Source organism: Protopterus annectens, chromosome 1.part2, assembly GCF_019279795.1.
Source record: "Protopterus annectens isolate FY-2018-M chromosome 1.part2, PAN1.0, whole genome shotgun sequence".
NCBI classification, from domain to species: domain Eukaryota; kingdom Metazoa; phylum Chordata; order Ceratodontiformes; family Protopteridae; genus Protopterus; species Protopterus annectens.
In genome coordinates, this window is record NC_056727.1 from 122,712,784 (window position 1) to 122,729,007 (window position 16,224).

A 16,224-nucleotide genomic window follows, 5' to 3' on the forward strand; every position below is an offset into this window, starting at 1 on the left:
AATAAATTTTGGCTTTTTCCTGATAATCTTATACTGCACAGTTCTTCAGGGAAAGAGAAGTTTAGTGCTGCTTATGCAAAGTCTACTTGCATTTTTAGTAGTATAGCAGGTAGTATACTTGCTTTTGCTGCAGAAGGCTGTGGGTTCGGGTCTATATCACCACATCGAATGGTGATAAGGTCGAATGACCTTTGTTCGAACCGAAAAGTCCAAAAGCCCTAAACTGTGAAGTTATGGAACATCAATTTTTTTCCCAGAGAGAAAAATCGGTGGGCCATCTTCGGGGCTTTGCTATTTCCTCCACTGTAGTGTGATCTTGGAGTTGGTATATTTAAGTAGGGGGGGGGTGTGGGGGTTAGTTTGTTTTAAAGTTGTGATTTTTTTTTCACTGAGCAGCGATTCCCACCCCCCCCCGGGGAAAAAAATCCTGTTCTGTGAGTTCTCTATTTAGGGTTTTCGGACTTTTAGGTTCCAACAAAAAGCGTTTGAACTTATCACCATTCAATGTGGTGATATAGACCCATGGGTTCTACTCCCACAGTCTGTAGCTGGATTGCTGATACTATACTGTGTTATACTTTTAAAGGGGGGTGGACGCTGCAGTCCTGAGAATGGCCTCCTTCGGCAGCGATACCTATGAACCTGTTATCAGTTTGCCATCCATTCCCTATTGAAATATCACTAGCGTATCTTTTTTTTTTTTAACGTAACATAGGCAATTTATTCATCAAGGGCAACAGGCACTTTACTTGTAGACGAAACAATGAAATATAAAGTTGTTTGCTAGCAGCAACCTAGTTACAGATCTGTTTATCATGGAATTTAGATGACTTTTACTTCTGCAGAGATTGTGCATATTTACTGATACTGGTGGATTGTAGAAGTTTGAGTAGACTTTTATGATGGAAATCTTCTGATTTGGGCAGTTTTATCATTATTGGTTCATGCATTTTGTTTCATTGCTTACTAGAAAAATGTTCAAACAATAAATTTAAATTGCACTCTAACAAGTGTGCTGTATTAGACAAGGAATAAAATTTAATAAAGTCAGGAAGGTGTATCAAAGAACACATGTATGTTTCTTGTTTTGTGTGCAAGGGGCCTATGATTTGAAAACAGCCCAAAGGTAATCTTTATCCGCCACTGGCCAGATGCATTTTTCTTTGGATGTGGGTTTTCAATGCTGTTTCAAGGGCAGAAAAGATTTAATGCCAAGTCTATTTTCATTGTGAAAATGTATTGCTTTGTTTAACAGATGTATATTAGTGTTTGTGCTATAAAATGTAAAATAAAATCCAGATAATCATCAGTGAAATAAAGCAGTATGCACATTAGTGTTTATGGTAAATGGGGGGAAATAGCCAGGTAATAGGACATTGGAATGGCTGCAGGGGGACTCTGGGGCCATATTTTGGTTGTCTGTTCTTCAGTGTGTGTTTGAAAGTTGGTATCCCACAATTCCAGTGGAGTGGATGGGGTTACATAATTCTGTATGCAAATTTTATGTCACTTACCTTACAGATTTATACCTATTTTTCATGGGGCCTTTGTCCAGATTTTTGATGTTTCCAGGTTGAGAGGTATGAGTTCAGTATATCATAAAGTTAAAACAAGGAACACAGCATGACTGAGAGATTTTATCTCTGTTCTCAGTAAATTGATTCGAGCCATGATGGCACTTCTGATTCGGGTATACTGGTAAAAAACAGTTTTGTGGATAATCTTGACCCAAAAGGCCTAAATACTATACATCTCCATTGTTGCCAGTTCATCTGCAGACTGGTGACTGTGTATGAAATGTATTTTACCCTGCATATTTTTTTATACATATCTCAGCTCCTTCACGGATTATTTCAGCAATTGTGTAATGGGGGTAAGGCACATGTCAGAGATGCCAGACTAATGAAGTAGGATCCCAGGAGCATATTTTTAATAATTTGTCAGTCCCTAGGAATGCTTCATTACACTTCTCTTGGGCATTCATTTTGAATGGTCTGATGAGGAGGATCTAATATCCATAGTGTAGTGGACCTGTACTGAAAATTGTTATTGCACTAAAGTTTTTTTATTAAAACAAAAAGTCTTCTAAAATGTAACATAGGTTCCATTGTTAAGAAAAAAAAACTGTATAAAGGATTAACCTGCCAAACATTAGATTAGTAGGTGCATGCATCACAAAAGCTGGAAACAGACATTTAAAAAGTGGTGGTATAGAATAGGTGGGAATAAATGACTTAGCATAATGGCAATAATTCCCATATTATCTTGGAATGTGAATGATCTCACAGGTATGGGAAAAAGGAAAGCATATTTAATTATATTAACAAATGCAATGTGCAAATAGTGCTACAGGAGACACATTCGGAAAGAAATTAGTATGTGAAATCGATAATGAAAGGATTTTAGCCTGGTTATTCAGTAGAATATCAGAGACAAAGGAAAAAAGAAGTACTTATGGAGCTCCACTAGTGATAGAAGATGGGGAAAAAAGATGGCAGATTTGTGATAGTAAGGGGTTATTGGCAAGGGATTAGGCCACCTACAACTGTTATGGAGCTTAATTGTTTGGGAGAAGTAACCAGCTATCACCAGGGAATAGTACATAATTTATGAAATATTTGATATGGAAGATATAAATTCAGTAGTAGGAACTCTGAGAGAATTTACATATTATTCCTTAAGGTGATGAAATTAGATGCTGCTGTAAATCCAAAGGTTCACTCGTCAAAAAAACTGAACAAATCTGAAAATCATACACGAGTGAAACCACCACGAGAAAATACTGCTGTATAAAAATCCAACTGATTTATTAAAACAAATACAAATAAAAAGAACAGATGAGCGCTTTCGCGTACCAACCAGTACGCTTCTTCAGATCTTAACATCTAGATTTTCTAAAACCACTTTTATACAAAAGCTCATGCTCAAGAATGATCAATTAATCAATCTATCAATTTAACAATTAAATAATTAGTACAATGCAATGGAAGTATACTGGCTGCCTAATATCTCTGTGAACTCTACGAGCAGAAAGCACAAAAAGAATAAAACATGCCTAAAAATCCTGTCACTCCAGGTACTGCGCGTTCCACAGAATAATGGGATTAGATAAAATAAATAATGCAAATTAATGATAAAATAGCAAAGTTTTAAAACCACCAAATGCTCATCACTTCTAGCACATATTTTCCAAAAATATATGATATATAAACACACACATACATATAAAGAAAGAAATTATATATATCTATATATGTATAACATAAGGAAAAAATATGAAAAGAATAAAACTACGTTATATACTATATTAATTCATATACAAAATTCATTATTTAATTTACCATGAAATAGTGTCTATTATACTATAAATACAAATGATAATTGTAAACATATGAAATATATAAAAATATATATATAAATACATATAACTAAATAAATATGTCCAATAATAAATGAATAAATAAATATGTGACAAAATGCCCATATTCAATGAAATCTTACATTGTATTTATTGGTAAGATAAATACTAATGCTATTATGATTACAAATAAATATATTTATATGAAGTATAAAAAGCTGCATTTATTGCTACGTGCTTCAAGTATGGGCTTTATATTTATAGACTGATTAAGACCAGATGATAAATGTGCTCTCAGTTTAAAAATCCATTGTAGCTCTAGAGTCTCCAAATAATTCATGTTACTACCCCCTCTTCTTCTAGGGGTTACTAGTTGCAACACTCTAAATCTGAAGTTATGTCCCTCATTTAACATAACATGTCTAGCTAAAGCATTCTGTTGGTTAGACTTTTTGATTTCATAAGCATGATTATACATCCTATCCTTAAGCCTTCTCTTTGTTAAACCAACATAGAACGCTTCACATTGTACGCATGTAGCTAAATATATAAGATTGATGCTATTACAAGAAGCAAAAAATCTGGGTTCAAAAACATAATCAATATCCGGACGCATAAATACTTGTGCATCAGTAATCAAACCGCACATATTACACTTCTTACAAGGATATGTACCCATTCTCATCTTATCTGAACATTGTTTTTCTGAATTCTGTTCATGTGCAATACAAAGTAGCCGCTTCAGGTTTTTACTATTTCTATAAGTAAAACGAGGTGTTATACCCACAATATCCGCAATAGATTAATCTATTGTTAAAATATGCCAATTTTTTCTTATGATCCTTGTTATTTCTTTATTATCGTTAGTGAATCTAGTAGTGAAAGTTAATCTCTTATCATTCATCTCCTTTGTAGCTGATGTAAGACTCTTAGAGCCAATATACCCTTTTTTACCTATGTTAGTGTTATTATTATTTTTATTTAATATCGAATTTCTAATATCTTTCACCATGCCTCTATCATAGCCTCTCTCAACGAAGAGGCATTCCATTATATCAGCTTGTTTCTCTAATTCATGGCTCACTTTACATAGCCTAATGAGTCTCATAAACTGACTTCTGACTATGTTGGGGAATATATGGCGGGGATGCATGCTACTAAACTGAAGCAGAGTGTTTTTCCAGCATGATTTCCAGTATAAAGAAGTTAGAGCCTTACCAAGTCTATCTATGCTAATGTTGATATCTAGAAAACTAATGACTTCACTAGAACAATCCATCGTGAATCTCAAAAAGCTGAAGAAAACAACCAGGCTCTCTCACCACGAAACTGTGTAAAGTCCTGATGTATCCAATCCGGATTTAAAGCTCATGAAAAGTGCAGCGGCAAAACAGTAAATCAGGAGCAATAACTTCACTTGCTCAGTATGCAGTAAGCATATAAAGTGCAACAAAAAGTCATTAAATCAAGAACTATAAATTTCACTTTTTTGCAATAAGTAACAGATAATCCAGTATACGAACACCAAAAACGTTTATTGTAGCGCCAGCGTGGTCACCACCACGCTTCATCAGACAATGCATGTAAAATTCAAAACATCTATTTATACAGATAAATCTAAAAAAGGCGCCAAATTAAAACAAACAACTCACGCAATTTTCCAATTAAAAAGTTAATAAAGACTAATTAAAGAGTTTTTGGTTACTACATTCCATTTAAAGGGAGCCTGAATACTCAGAAAGACTAAGATGTTCATACACCATACTGCAGCTAGTAGTCAGTAATAATGTTAAGCTCTAAAAGTTGGTGCTGACGACGAGTGTTTTCAGAAATAGTAAAAGCTAAATTAAATTAAATTAAGCTACCTGATATACAAAATGGATAAGCACATTTAAAACACATTCAATACCAAAACATAATAACATATGTGTCGAGCGTTGCTCTATATAAGTTGCTCTATAACAATTTTTTGATATTAAATAGATGAATAAATAAATGAATAAATAGTTAGATAATCAAATAAATAAATAAATATCTGTTTCTTAGAATGTAATTCCAATATTAATAGCACCAATGAATTATATTTCTACTATTTATTAAATTCATAATTATAATAGTAGATTCAATTATTAATCAAGATCATAAGTTATCATTGTTCATAGTGTCATATATCTAGACAAGTATCAATATTGGGAATCATTAAATATTGGATAATAAATATTAAATATTAAATGTAAAAAAATTTAATATATATATACATATAATTACAATGCAAGTGTATAGAATGTATAAATGTGTAAATATGATGTATATAAATATGAATAAATAAATATGTATATTTGTGAATTAATCGATGAGGTAGATGAAAAATGAAATTATTAATGAAAAATATTAAATTAAATTATACGTATTAAAAAGCCGAACTATGTGTGTCATCAAAATGTTATATATGTTATACATCTTACATAGATGAATGAATGAATGAATAAAAATAAAAATAACCGAATAAATAGATAAATAGATGAATAAATAGTTAGAAATGAATTTTGTATATGTGATGCTTGAAATATAATGAACAAAGTAGACATGATACAACTGTGATACTAGATAAATGTATACATGAATAAATACAACTACTAAGGTACTGCTGTTGGAAAAAGCTTTTGAGCTTTTGTAAGTGAAAAAATGTTTTGAAAAGTTGATTTGACAAAGGACAATGCACATGAGGTACAAAATAAAAGAATCAATGGAGAAATGTATTAGAATTAAAAATCTTGGGTACACACCATTAATAAATATTTGTTTATAGAGTTTTATCTAGCTTCCAAAACCGGTTTAATGGAAACTTGATTATTGATGCCAGGAGGTATGTGTGCAGCCAATCTTAATATCCATTTTAACTCCTTGTTGTTTAGAAGTAAAGAATTATCCCCACCTCTTTTGTTAGGTGTAACTATCTCCAGTACCTTAAACTCAAAGCTATGGTGGGGCTGTTCCAAAATGTGTTTAGCTAATGCGTTTAGTTCATTCTTCTTCTGGATGTCATAAAGATGACCATAAATTCTGTCTTTTAGGCATCTTTTAGTGAGGCCAATGTAGAACACTGTACAGTTTTTACATGTGGCCAAATAAATGAGATTTTTAGTACAGCAGTTAGCATAGAACCTTGGATGGAAACTATAATTCAGAGTAGGATGTTTAAAATCTACTTCTTTTGAAATGTAGCTGCATCTCCTGCAGTTATAACAAGGGAAAGTACCTTTCTTGCTACTAGATAATAAACTTAAGTCATCACTAGTACATTTGTCATTACATAGTAGCTGTTTTAAATTCGGGCTATTCTTGAACATGAAATGTGGCTTGTCCCCTATCAATTGTTTAACAAAGGGGTCTATAGTGAGTAGTTTCCAATTGTTATAAAAAACCTTTTTGATATCATTAATGATACTAGTAAAATTCAAAATTATAGGTACAAAATCTTTGCATCCTGTAGAATATCTATTGTTTATGGTATTTGTATCCTGATTTCTTGTCAATGTAGTCCTGATAACATTGTTCCTGGTATTTGTAACTAGCCCTGAATCATAGCCTCTCTCTCTAAATAATGATTCTAAATGGTCTGCTTCAAGTTGTAAGGAGTGTGGGTCTTTACAGAGTCTTTTTAATCTAAAAAATTGACTCTTGATGATGCCAGGAAAAACATACCTAGGGTGCATACTGTCAAAAGATAAGAGTGTATTCCTCCATGTTGGTTTTCTATAAATAGTGGAGGTTTTTTGTTAATCTCAAAAAGCTGGTAGTGGACTCTAAATAGAAGATGAAATCCTTTAATTCGTCTATAGTTCCTTTCCAAAAAATAAGGATATCGTCCACAAACCTTCTATAAAGCAGGACTTTATCATAATATTTACTATTAAAGAGGTGGTTCTTTTCCCAGTAGTAAACTACCAGGTTAGCATACGTATTTGCGCATGGGGTGCCCATGGCGACACCCCATTTTTGCAAGTATAACTTGTCCCTAAACATAAAGACATTATTAGCTAAAACCATGTCTAGTAAGGCACATATAAGTATCTGTTGATCCTGCTTAAAGCTAACATTGTGATTCAATAAGTCCCTAATGGCCTCTATGCCATATTCATTAGGGATCGATGTGAATACATTTTTTACATCTAGTGTAACTAAAAGACAGGTGTCTATTTTCCAATTAACAGAAAAATTTTCAAACATATCTATCAATTGATAGGTATCCCTGAGTATGGTAGAAACCATTCTAACCATAGGACTTAATGTCTTCTGAATGTATACAGATATAGTCTCCGTGGCCCATCCCTCTCCAGAGACTATGGGACGCATGGGTAACGGAACCACCTTCTTGTGCACTTTTGGAAGTCCTTTGATATAAGGAATCACAGGTTGTTCCACATAAAAATAATCATGCAATTCTTGACTTGTCTACACATCAACAAATCATAAATTCCTTCATGGATATGCTTAATAATTCTTGCTAGCGCAGTGGTATCTATCTCGCTATATGTGGTAACTTCATTCAACATAGAATACATAGTTGCATTATAGTCTGCAGTGTTGCGCAAAACAACCCCACCCCCCTTATCAGCTGGCTTAACCGTGAGTTCCGTGTTGTGAGTTAAACTCTGTAAAGAACACCATTCCTCCCTAGAAGTATTAAAGAATGTGCATTTCTTTCTAGTATGTAAAAAGTATTTATAAAAATCTTGTTCACAGAGTTTAATAAAACATTCTACTTGAGCTGGTAATGCTGGCGTAAATGTACTTTTGCACCATGGGCACCCCATGCGCAAATACGTATGCTAACCTGGTAGTTTACTACTGGGAAAAGAACCACCTCTTTAATAGTAAATATTATGATAAAGTCCTGCTTTATAGAAGGTTTGTGGACGATATCCTTATTTTTTGGAAAGGAACTATAGATGAATTAAAGGATTTCATCTTCTATTTAGAGTCCACTACCAGCTTTTTGAGATTCACGATGGATTGTTCTAGTGAAGTCATTAGTTTTCTAGATATCAACATTAGCATAGATAGACATGGTAAGGTTCTAACTTCTTTATACAGGAAATCATGCTGGAAAAACACTCTGCTTCAGTTTAGTAGCATGCATCCCCGCCATATATTCCCCAACATAGTCAGGAGTCAGTTTATGAGACTCATTAGGCTATGTAAAGTGAGCCATGAATTAGAGAAACAAGCTGATATAATGGAATGCCTCTTCGTTGAGAGAGGCTATGATAGAGGCATGGTGAAAGATATTAGAAAATCGATATTAAATAAAAATAATAGCACTAACATAGGTAAAAATGGGTATATTGGCTCTAAGAGTCTTACATCAGCTACAAAGGAGATGAATGATAAGAGATTAACTTTCACTACTAGATTCACTAACGATAATAAAGAAATAACAAGGATCATAAGAAAAAATTGGCATATTTTAACAATAGATTTATCCATTGCGGATATTGTGGGTATAACACCTCGTTTTACTTATAGAAATAGTAAAAATCTGAAGCGGCTACTTTGTATTGTACATGAACAGAATTCAGGAAAAACAATGTTCAGATAAGATGAGAATGGGTACATATCCTTGTAAGAAGTGTAATATGTGTGGTTTGATTACTGATACACAAGTATTTATGCATCCGGATACTGACTATGTTTTTGAACCCAGATTTTTTGCTTCTTGTAATAGCATCAATCTTATATATTTAGCTACATGCGTACAGTGTGAAGCGTTCTATGTTGGTTTAACAAAGAGAAGGCTTAAGGATAGGATGTATAATCATTCTTATGAAATCAAAAAGTCTAACCAACAGAATGCTTTAGCTAGATATGTTATGTTAAATGAGGGACATAACTTCAGATTTAGAGTGTTGCAACTAGTACCCCTAGAAGAAGAGGGGGTGGTAACATGAATTATTTGGAGACTCTAGAGCTACAATGGATTTTTAAACTGAGAGCACATTTATCATCTGGTCTTAATCAGTCTATAAATATAAAGCCCATACTTGAAGCACGTAGCAATAAATGCAGCTTTTTATACTTCATATAAATATATTTGTTTGTAATCATAATAGCATTAGTATTTGTCTGTAGGGATTCATTGAATTATGGGCATTTTGTCACATATTTATTCATTTATTATTGGACATATTTATTTAGTTATATGTATTTATTTATTTATTTATCGTTTGTTGACCGGGAAAGTCCGACTAGGTTCCACAGAGCCTGTTTTCAGCGGAGGCCCGGGGAGAAAAGCTCCATTTATATATATATATTTATATATTTCATATGTTTATAATTATCATTTGTATTTATAGTATAATAGATACTATTTCATGGTAAATTAATTAATAATGAATTTTGTATATGAATTAATATAGTATATAAGGTAGTTTTATTCTTTTCATATTTTTTCCTTATGTTATACATATATAGATATATATAAATTTTTTCTTTATATGTATATGTGTGTTTATAGATCATATATTTTTGGAAAATATGTGCTAGAAGTGATGAGCATTTGGTGGTTTTAAAACTTTGCTATTTTATCATTAATTTGCATTATTTATTTTATTTAATCCCATTATTCTGTGGAACGCGCAGTACCTGGAGTGACAGGATTTTTAGGCATGTTTTATTCTTTTTGTGCTTTCTGCTCGTAGAGTTCACAGAGATATTAGGTAGCCAGTATAGTTCCATTGCATTGTACTAATTATTTAATTGTTAAATTGATAGATTGATTAATTGATCATTCTTGAGCATGAGCTTTTGTATAAAAGTGGTTTTAGAAAATCTAGATGTTAAGATCTGAAGAAGCGTACTGGTTGGTACACGAAAGCGCTCATCTGTTCTTTTTATTTGTATTTGTTTTAATAAATCAGTTGGATTTTTATACAGCAGTATTTCCTCGTGGTGGTTTCATTCACTCGTGTATGATTTTCAGATTTATTCCTTAAGGTACAATAACTGGCCAAGACTAGACAGAAATTATATTTAACAAGGGCATGTGCATTTAATTGAGAACATTGGCATGCATCCAGTAACTATTATAGATTATGTACCAATAATTACGAAGATAAAAATGCAGGGTAAGTAAACACTGCTGCTTCCACACCTACCTATTAAAAACAGAGGAATTTAAGGAATGGCTAGTGAAAATTATTCAGGAGTTATTAGTAAAGATAGAACTCCAGACGTTATAACTAGTGAGTGGGATAAAAAGAAAGTAGACTTTAAAAATAGGGTATAAATAAAAAAGAGAGATATGGTTAAGAAGAACTAAAGAATTATTTAGAGGAGCTGACAAAGGTTAAAGTGTTACAGAATAAGGGGAATCTCTCAGGACAAGAAGAGGTGCAGTTGCAGAGTGCTAAAGAGAAAATATACAGAGATAATATGCATGGGTTTAGAAATACTGCTGTTAAACTAAGTTTTGGTGATCACTCTAGAGCACAAAAACTTTTGGCAGTACAACTTGGGCAGCAGAAAGTAGAAAGGGTTGTTGCCAAACTTGATATTTAGGAATTTTATAAAACAAAGAAGTGGGGAAATCAAGAAAAAGCACAAATGGAAATATTTATGGAAGACTTAAATATGCCAAGGTTAGAGATAGATGAGGCTTAATAATTAACAATTAAGACAGGAGAAGATGAGATAAACATGGTGATGTATAACCTATCTGCAGGAAGGTTACCAGGAATAGACAGTATAACAGTGGAAGTGTGGAAGCTAGGAAGAAAGAAAGCAATAAAGATCTGGAAGATTTTGTAGGAACAGAAGCACCAGCATCCTGGAAAAACGCTGCGGTTGCTGTAATACCTAAAGATCCAACAACTTCATATAGGCCCATTTCAGTTTTAAACCATAATTGATTGTAAAGTGTTTATGCTTTGCCAAAATTGAAAGATATGGATCAGTGTAGTTTTGTGAAAGGGAGGCAAACATTTGACAACATTAATAGAACAATGATGATCCAGAGGGAAGCAGAATATAAGAAAATACTACTGGGTCTTGATGCATAGAAAGCACTGGACAGAGAAAGCTGGGATTTTGAGTGGGGCAGTGGAAGCATTTGATTCTAGATACAATATAAAGGTTAATTAGAAGGACATATGAGGGATTGGAGGCAAAAATCAAAGTAGGAGGAACCAGGCAGAGGTGTCCTCTTTCCCCTTTGGTACGTGCATTATATTTAGAACAACTTTCAAAGAAAATAAGGGTTTCAGAAGTACAAGGATACAATTGGTATGGTATTCAAGGAAAGTTGGCATTATTTCTGGATGATATTATTTTACACCTGATGGAACAAGAAAGGACATCTCAGTCTTGTGTAATATTCTGAGACAGTTCTGGGTTTTTGGGGGTATAAAATTAATGAAAATAGTTTACAGCTATAGCCTTTGTTTTATGTACTCACACATAAATTGGTCGAGCAGTACCCATGAAATGTTTTGAGTATGGAATAAAAAGGATTCTGTTGTGGCACTTAAGGATATGTGGGAACATAAACAAAAAGTAATATTAAAGCTAAGAAACTGGAAGCTCTTGCTTATGGTTAGCAAGATGCAAGTTTTATTCACAGGTCAGACATATTTTTATCAACCAGAGAAGTTGTGGATAGTAACAGAGATGAATGATTTTATCTGGGAGGGGGAAGAGGTCAAGGGTCATAATGGATAAGTTGATCTTTCCACCAGAACAAGGCGATTTAGTGTTACCTGATTTGAAGGTATATTTTAGAGCTACACAGTTAAGGCTTTTATACATAAAAGCAGAAAACTACAATTCAAAGTGGAAAGATGATGATGCGGGGGGGGGGTAATTAAAGAAGTAAGGAATGAATAGATTTTGATTGCAGATCCTTATGGAGAATAATAGTCGTATAGAATGTTGTAGTCATAAAGTAGCAGAAAATATATTAAGAACTAAGCCGCCAACACAGGAATGGAAAAAGATTCTGCCAGTAGGGATGACTGCCATTAGAACAGAGAATAGGCCAGAGGGGCTCGAATTTACTGGAGGAAGTTGACAAAGGAACCAAGATATCAGAAACAAATAGAGGAAAAGGTAATAGAATGGGAAGAGGCCAAGAAGATATTTGGACTACAGGCTAAAGATTGCCTTCCCTATCAGAGATTGGTATCAGAGTATAGGCAAAAAAGGGATAGGGGAATCCTAAATGAAGGACCTGCACTGGTTGGGTTTTTAGTTTAATCTAAATCAGAAGCTGTTGTCAAAAAAGGGATAATTAGTAGGACATATAAAATATTGCATAATAACATTAGGAATCAGAGGAGGACAGAAAAGATTGAGGAGAAATTAGATAAGTATTTCACAAAGAAACAATGGAAAGATATATGTATAGCTCCAAAATATTCAACAAAGTCTAAAACATTTAAGATTTTTGCTTGAAAGTGTTTGCAGAGGTACTTTTTATACCCCAAGTAGACTCCAAAGAATATTTCCTCAAGTAGATAGCAAAGGTTGGAGCTATAATGGGGAAGAAAGAGTAACCAGGGAATATATGTTCTCTGAGTGTAATGAGCTGATAGACTTTAAAAAATCCCTAGAGAGAACTGTGTCAGGAATACTAGGCGAGCATATAAGTGTAACTAATGAAATTATTATTAGTAGTATTTTTGCTGGGTTACAGGATCTGAATTGCCTAGGCATAGTAAAGCCTTGTTAAGTTTTAATTCTGGTGGCTGCCCAAAAAGTAATTACTAGAAAATGAAAATCAATTCTAAACCAATCATGCTTTGAAGTACTTAATATTGTAACAGAGATAAAAGAACAGGAAGTGGGATCTTTAGAAAAGGGTAGGAGTAGATTACATAAAGAAAAGGAAACTGTGGGAACAATACATGCAGAAAAATGTTTTGGAGGAGGACTGAGGTTTGAGAATGCAGGAACTGAACAATTTTATAATGCTGGTTTGATTATATTGTATAGAACAATATATGTGATGAATAATGTTTGTTAATGTGAACGTATTACTATGGTTTGATTATTTTTATATAAATGTAAGTTTGCCTTTATCACCAGTAATAATTCAGTAAAGGTTTTATTTTTAAATAAGCTGTTAGTAGACTCCTGTTATAAATTTGGTTGTACTTTGATCTAATCAAATTGATAGATTTAGTGACTGCATACAATATGTAAACTTCTAGTGCCTTTGTATGCTTGATAAGTGAATGTAAAATCTGCTTGTGATATTATAGCAATAACCCATGCCTGGGTGTGGGTAATGTGGGATTTACCCACGGTTGGCGTGGTTTGGTTCCGAGGGCGAAGCCCGAGGGACCAAACAAAGACAACCGTGGGTAAATCCTGCATTACCTACACCCAGAAGTGGGTTATTGCTATTATACTATGACATTATTTAAGAAAAGAAACAATTACTTTTCTTAAATAATGGCATTGTATAATGCCTCTTTTCTGCCCTTCCGCAGCTGTCTGGTATCCGCGGCAGTTCTGATGTACTGCACATGCCTACGCAGTACATCAGAGCTGTGGCCAAAAGCAACGGAGAAAGCAAGATCTCTGTTGCTTTTTTACTGTTTTGCTATGTTAAATGGGTTTAACATAGCGAGACAGCTTTAAAATAAGCAACGGAGATCTCTGTTGCTTATTTTAAAGCTGTCTCGCTATGTTAAACCCATTTAACATAGCGAGACAGGTTTAAAAAAAGCAACGGAGAAAGCAAGATCTCCGTTGCTTTTTACACACTGTGTCGCTATGTTAAAGGAGTTTAACATAGCGAGACAGCTTTAAAAAAAAGCAACAGAGATCTCCGTTGCTTTTTTTAAACCTGTGTCGCTATGTTAAACTCTTTTAACATAGCGAGACCGCTTTAAAATAAGCAACGGAGATCTCCGTTGCTTATTTTAAAGCTGTCTCGCTGTGTTAAACCCATTTAACATAGCGAGACAGGTTTAAAAAAAGCAACGGAGAAAGCAAGATCTCCGTTGCTTTTTACACACTGTGTCGCTATGTTAAAGGAGTTTAACATAGCGAGACAGCTTTAAAAAAAGCAACGGAGATCTCCGTTGCTTTTTTTAAACCTGTGTCGCTATGTTAAACTCTTTTAACATAGCGAGACAGTGTTTTAAAAAAAGACTTGTACTAATGGAAAAAGTCCGGGCGACCGGGCCTTTTTCCATTAGTATAAGTCGATTTACAACGTGCACATTTTGGAATATTAATGGGGGGTCATGGTATAATACTCTTTTTGACTCTTCAATAATACATTATGAAGTACTATGCAAACTACTGGGTGCAGCTCCTTGAAAATGCTGTTGAAATGGTTTATTAATTGAGTCCACTTGATACAGCACATTTTGTAATCAGTATGTGTTTTTTTGTTTTTGTTTTTTTTTTTTTACTTTAGGGTCCGTAATCGCATTGAAACATCACAAGGATGATGTCCAGACAGTAAAAGCTGGAATGGAATGTGGCCTTAGCATAGACAAGGACATCAGTATTGAGTCTGGTGATGAAATTGTGTGCTATGAAGAAAAAGAACTTCCACAGACAATCTCATGGGATCCAGGATTTTAATCATTACCGTATTCCTATGGATTTACAGACTCTTATCTTTTCTCATTAAAATGTGTTATTCAGGTTCATTCATTTATTCCCTAATTACCCACTTCATCTAGTACAAGGTCTCAGGGGAGCTAGAGCCCTGTCCTGGCACTTTGTATGTATGAGGCAGAAAAATCAGTTATTGATCAATGCTAGTTGTTCAGGATCAGTGCAACACATCATTCTTCTGGTTTAAAATGTTGGAGCATTTAGGGCAGCACTATTGTGTAATCATGAAGGTGACCTGTATCCGTTTGCATGGTACAGTTGATCTGGGATTCTTGTGATACCACACAACATAAAGATTGATTGGACCACACAAACTGCAGTTTTTTTCTTACCTACAGTATCTTTGTGTTCTGTTTCATCATCTCCTTTTTCCTTTACTCGTTTTTTTCACAAAATTCCTTTAATACACATCCTTACATTATTACTGACTGTTGTCACTGTTTTACCAGTTTCTTATAATGTTGACAGTTCTATAAGTTCACCACCTTTGAGTGAAGATGTATTCTAGTTTTTCCCTCACCCTGTACATTTTTGCATCATTTCACCTTGTGACATGTATTCTGTTTAATATATTTAAAAAACTTCCTTTCTATGTGTTGCTTTTGTGCAATACTGCCTGTTACTTCCAGTAATGTGGCATATACAGATAAGCCCCGACTAACATCAAGATGAACAACATCTGACTAGCCGTTTGGCTGCTAGAGGAGCTGGGGCAGGGGAGGGTTAGGAGTGAGTACTTAGCACTGGCTTTCCTACCCTTCTGGGGGGATTGGGATTGGTGTTATGGTTTACATGTCCTTCATATGCAAGTGCAGGCAACAAAGGTGTAGTCATTAACTGGGTATGCAGGCTTGGCTTACCAGGCTGGTGGTGGTGGCCCCTATTAGCTTACATAGAGGTCCTTGCAGTGATGCATGCACTCATATCTGCCACTAGGATGGTAAAGGCGGGTGGTTGCTGATGGACAACGGGCACAAAGGCGAAAATAAGAGACAAAAATATTTTTTTAAAGTTAGCATTGTCTTTTGGTTTCACTGTAGTATCTTAATTCAGAACAACTGTGATCATCAATTGAAGTGAAATGGAAATTATAAGATCAAGTGGAAGCTAAAATGTTGGAACATTTTAGGGCAGCACTGTTGCTGCTCATAGATAATCAAAGTAATTGATATTTGGAATTCTGGTCACAGAGGAACCTACATTTTGATGATAGATTGAGTAAGTCAGCCATT

At 34.1% G+C, this 16,224-nt stretch overlaps 1 protein-coding gene across 1 annotated transcript in view; it reads left to right on the plus strand.

Moving 5' to 3' along the window:
- Positions 1-15,413, plus strand: part of MTIF2 (mitochondrial translational initiation factor 2) — a gene marked incomplete in the record, with an annotated part of 1,010,271 nt that extends 994,858 nt beyond the window's left edge. The window contains 1 exon segment of the mRNA XM_044055171.1: positions 14,787-15,413. Within this exon segment, the coding sequence (XP_043911106.1) occupies positions 14,787-14,956 (170 nt within the window).
- Positions 15,414-16,224: the final 811 nt, after the last annotated feature.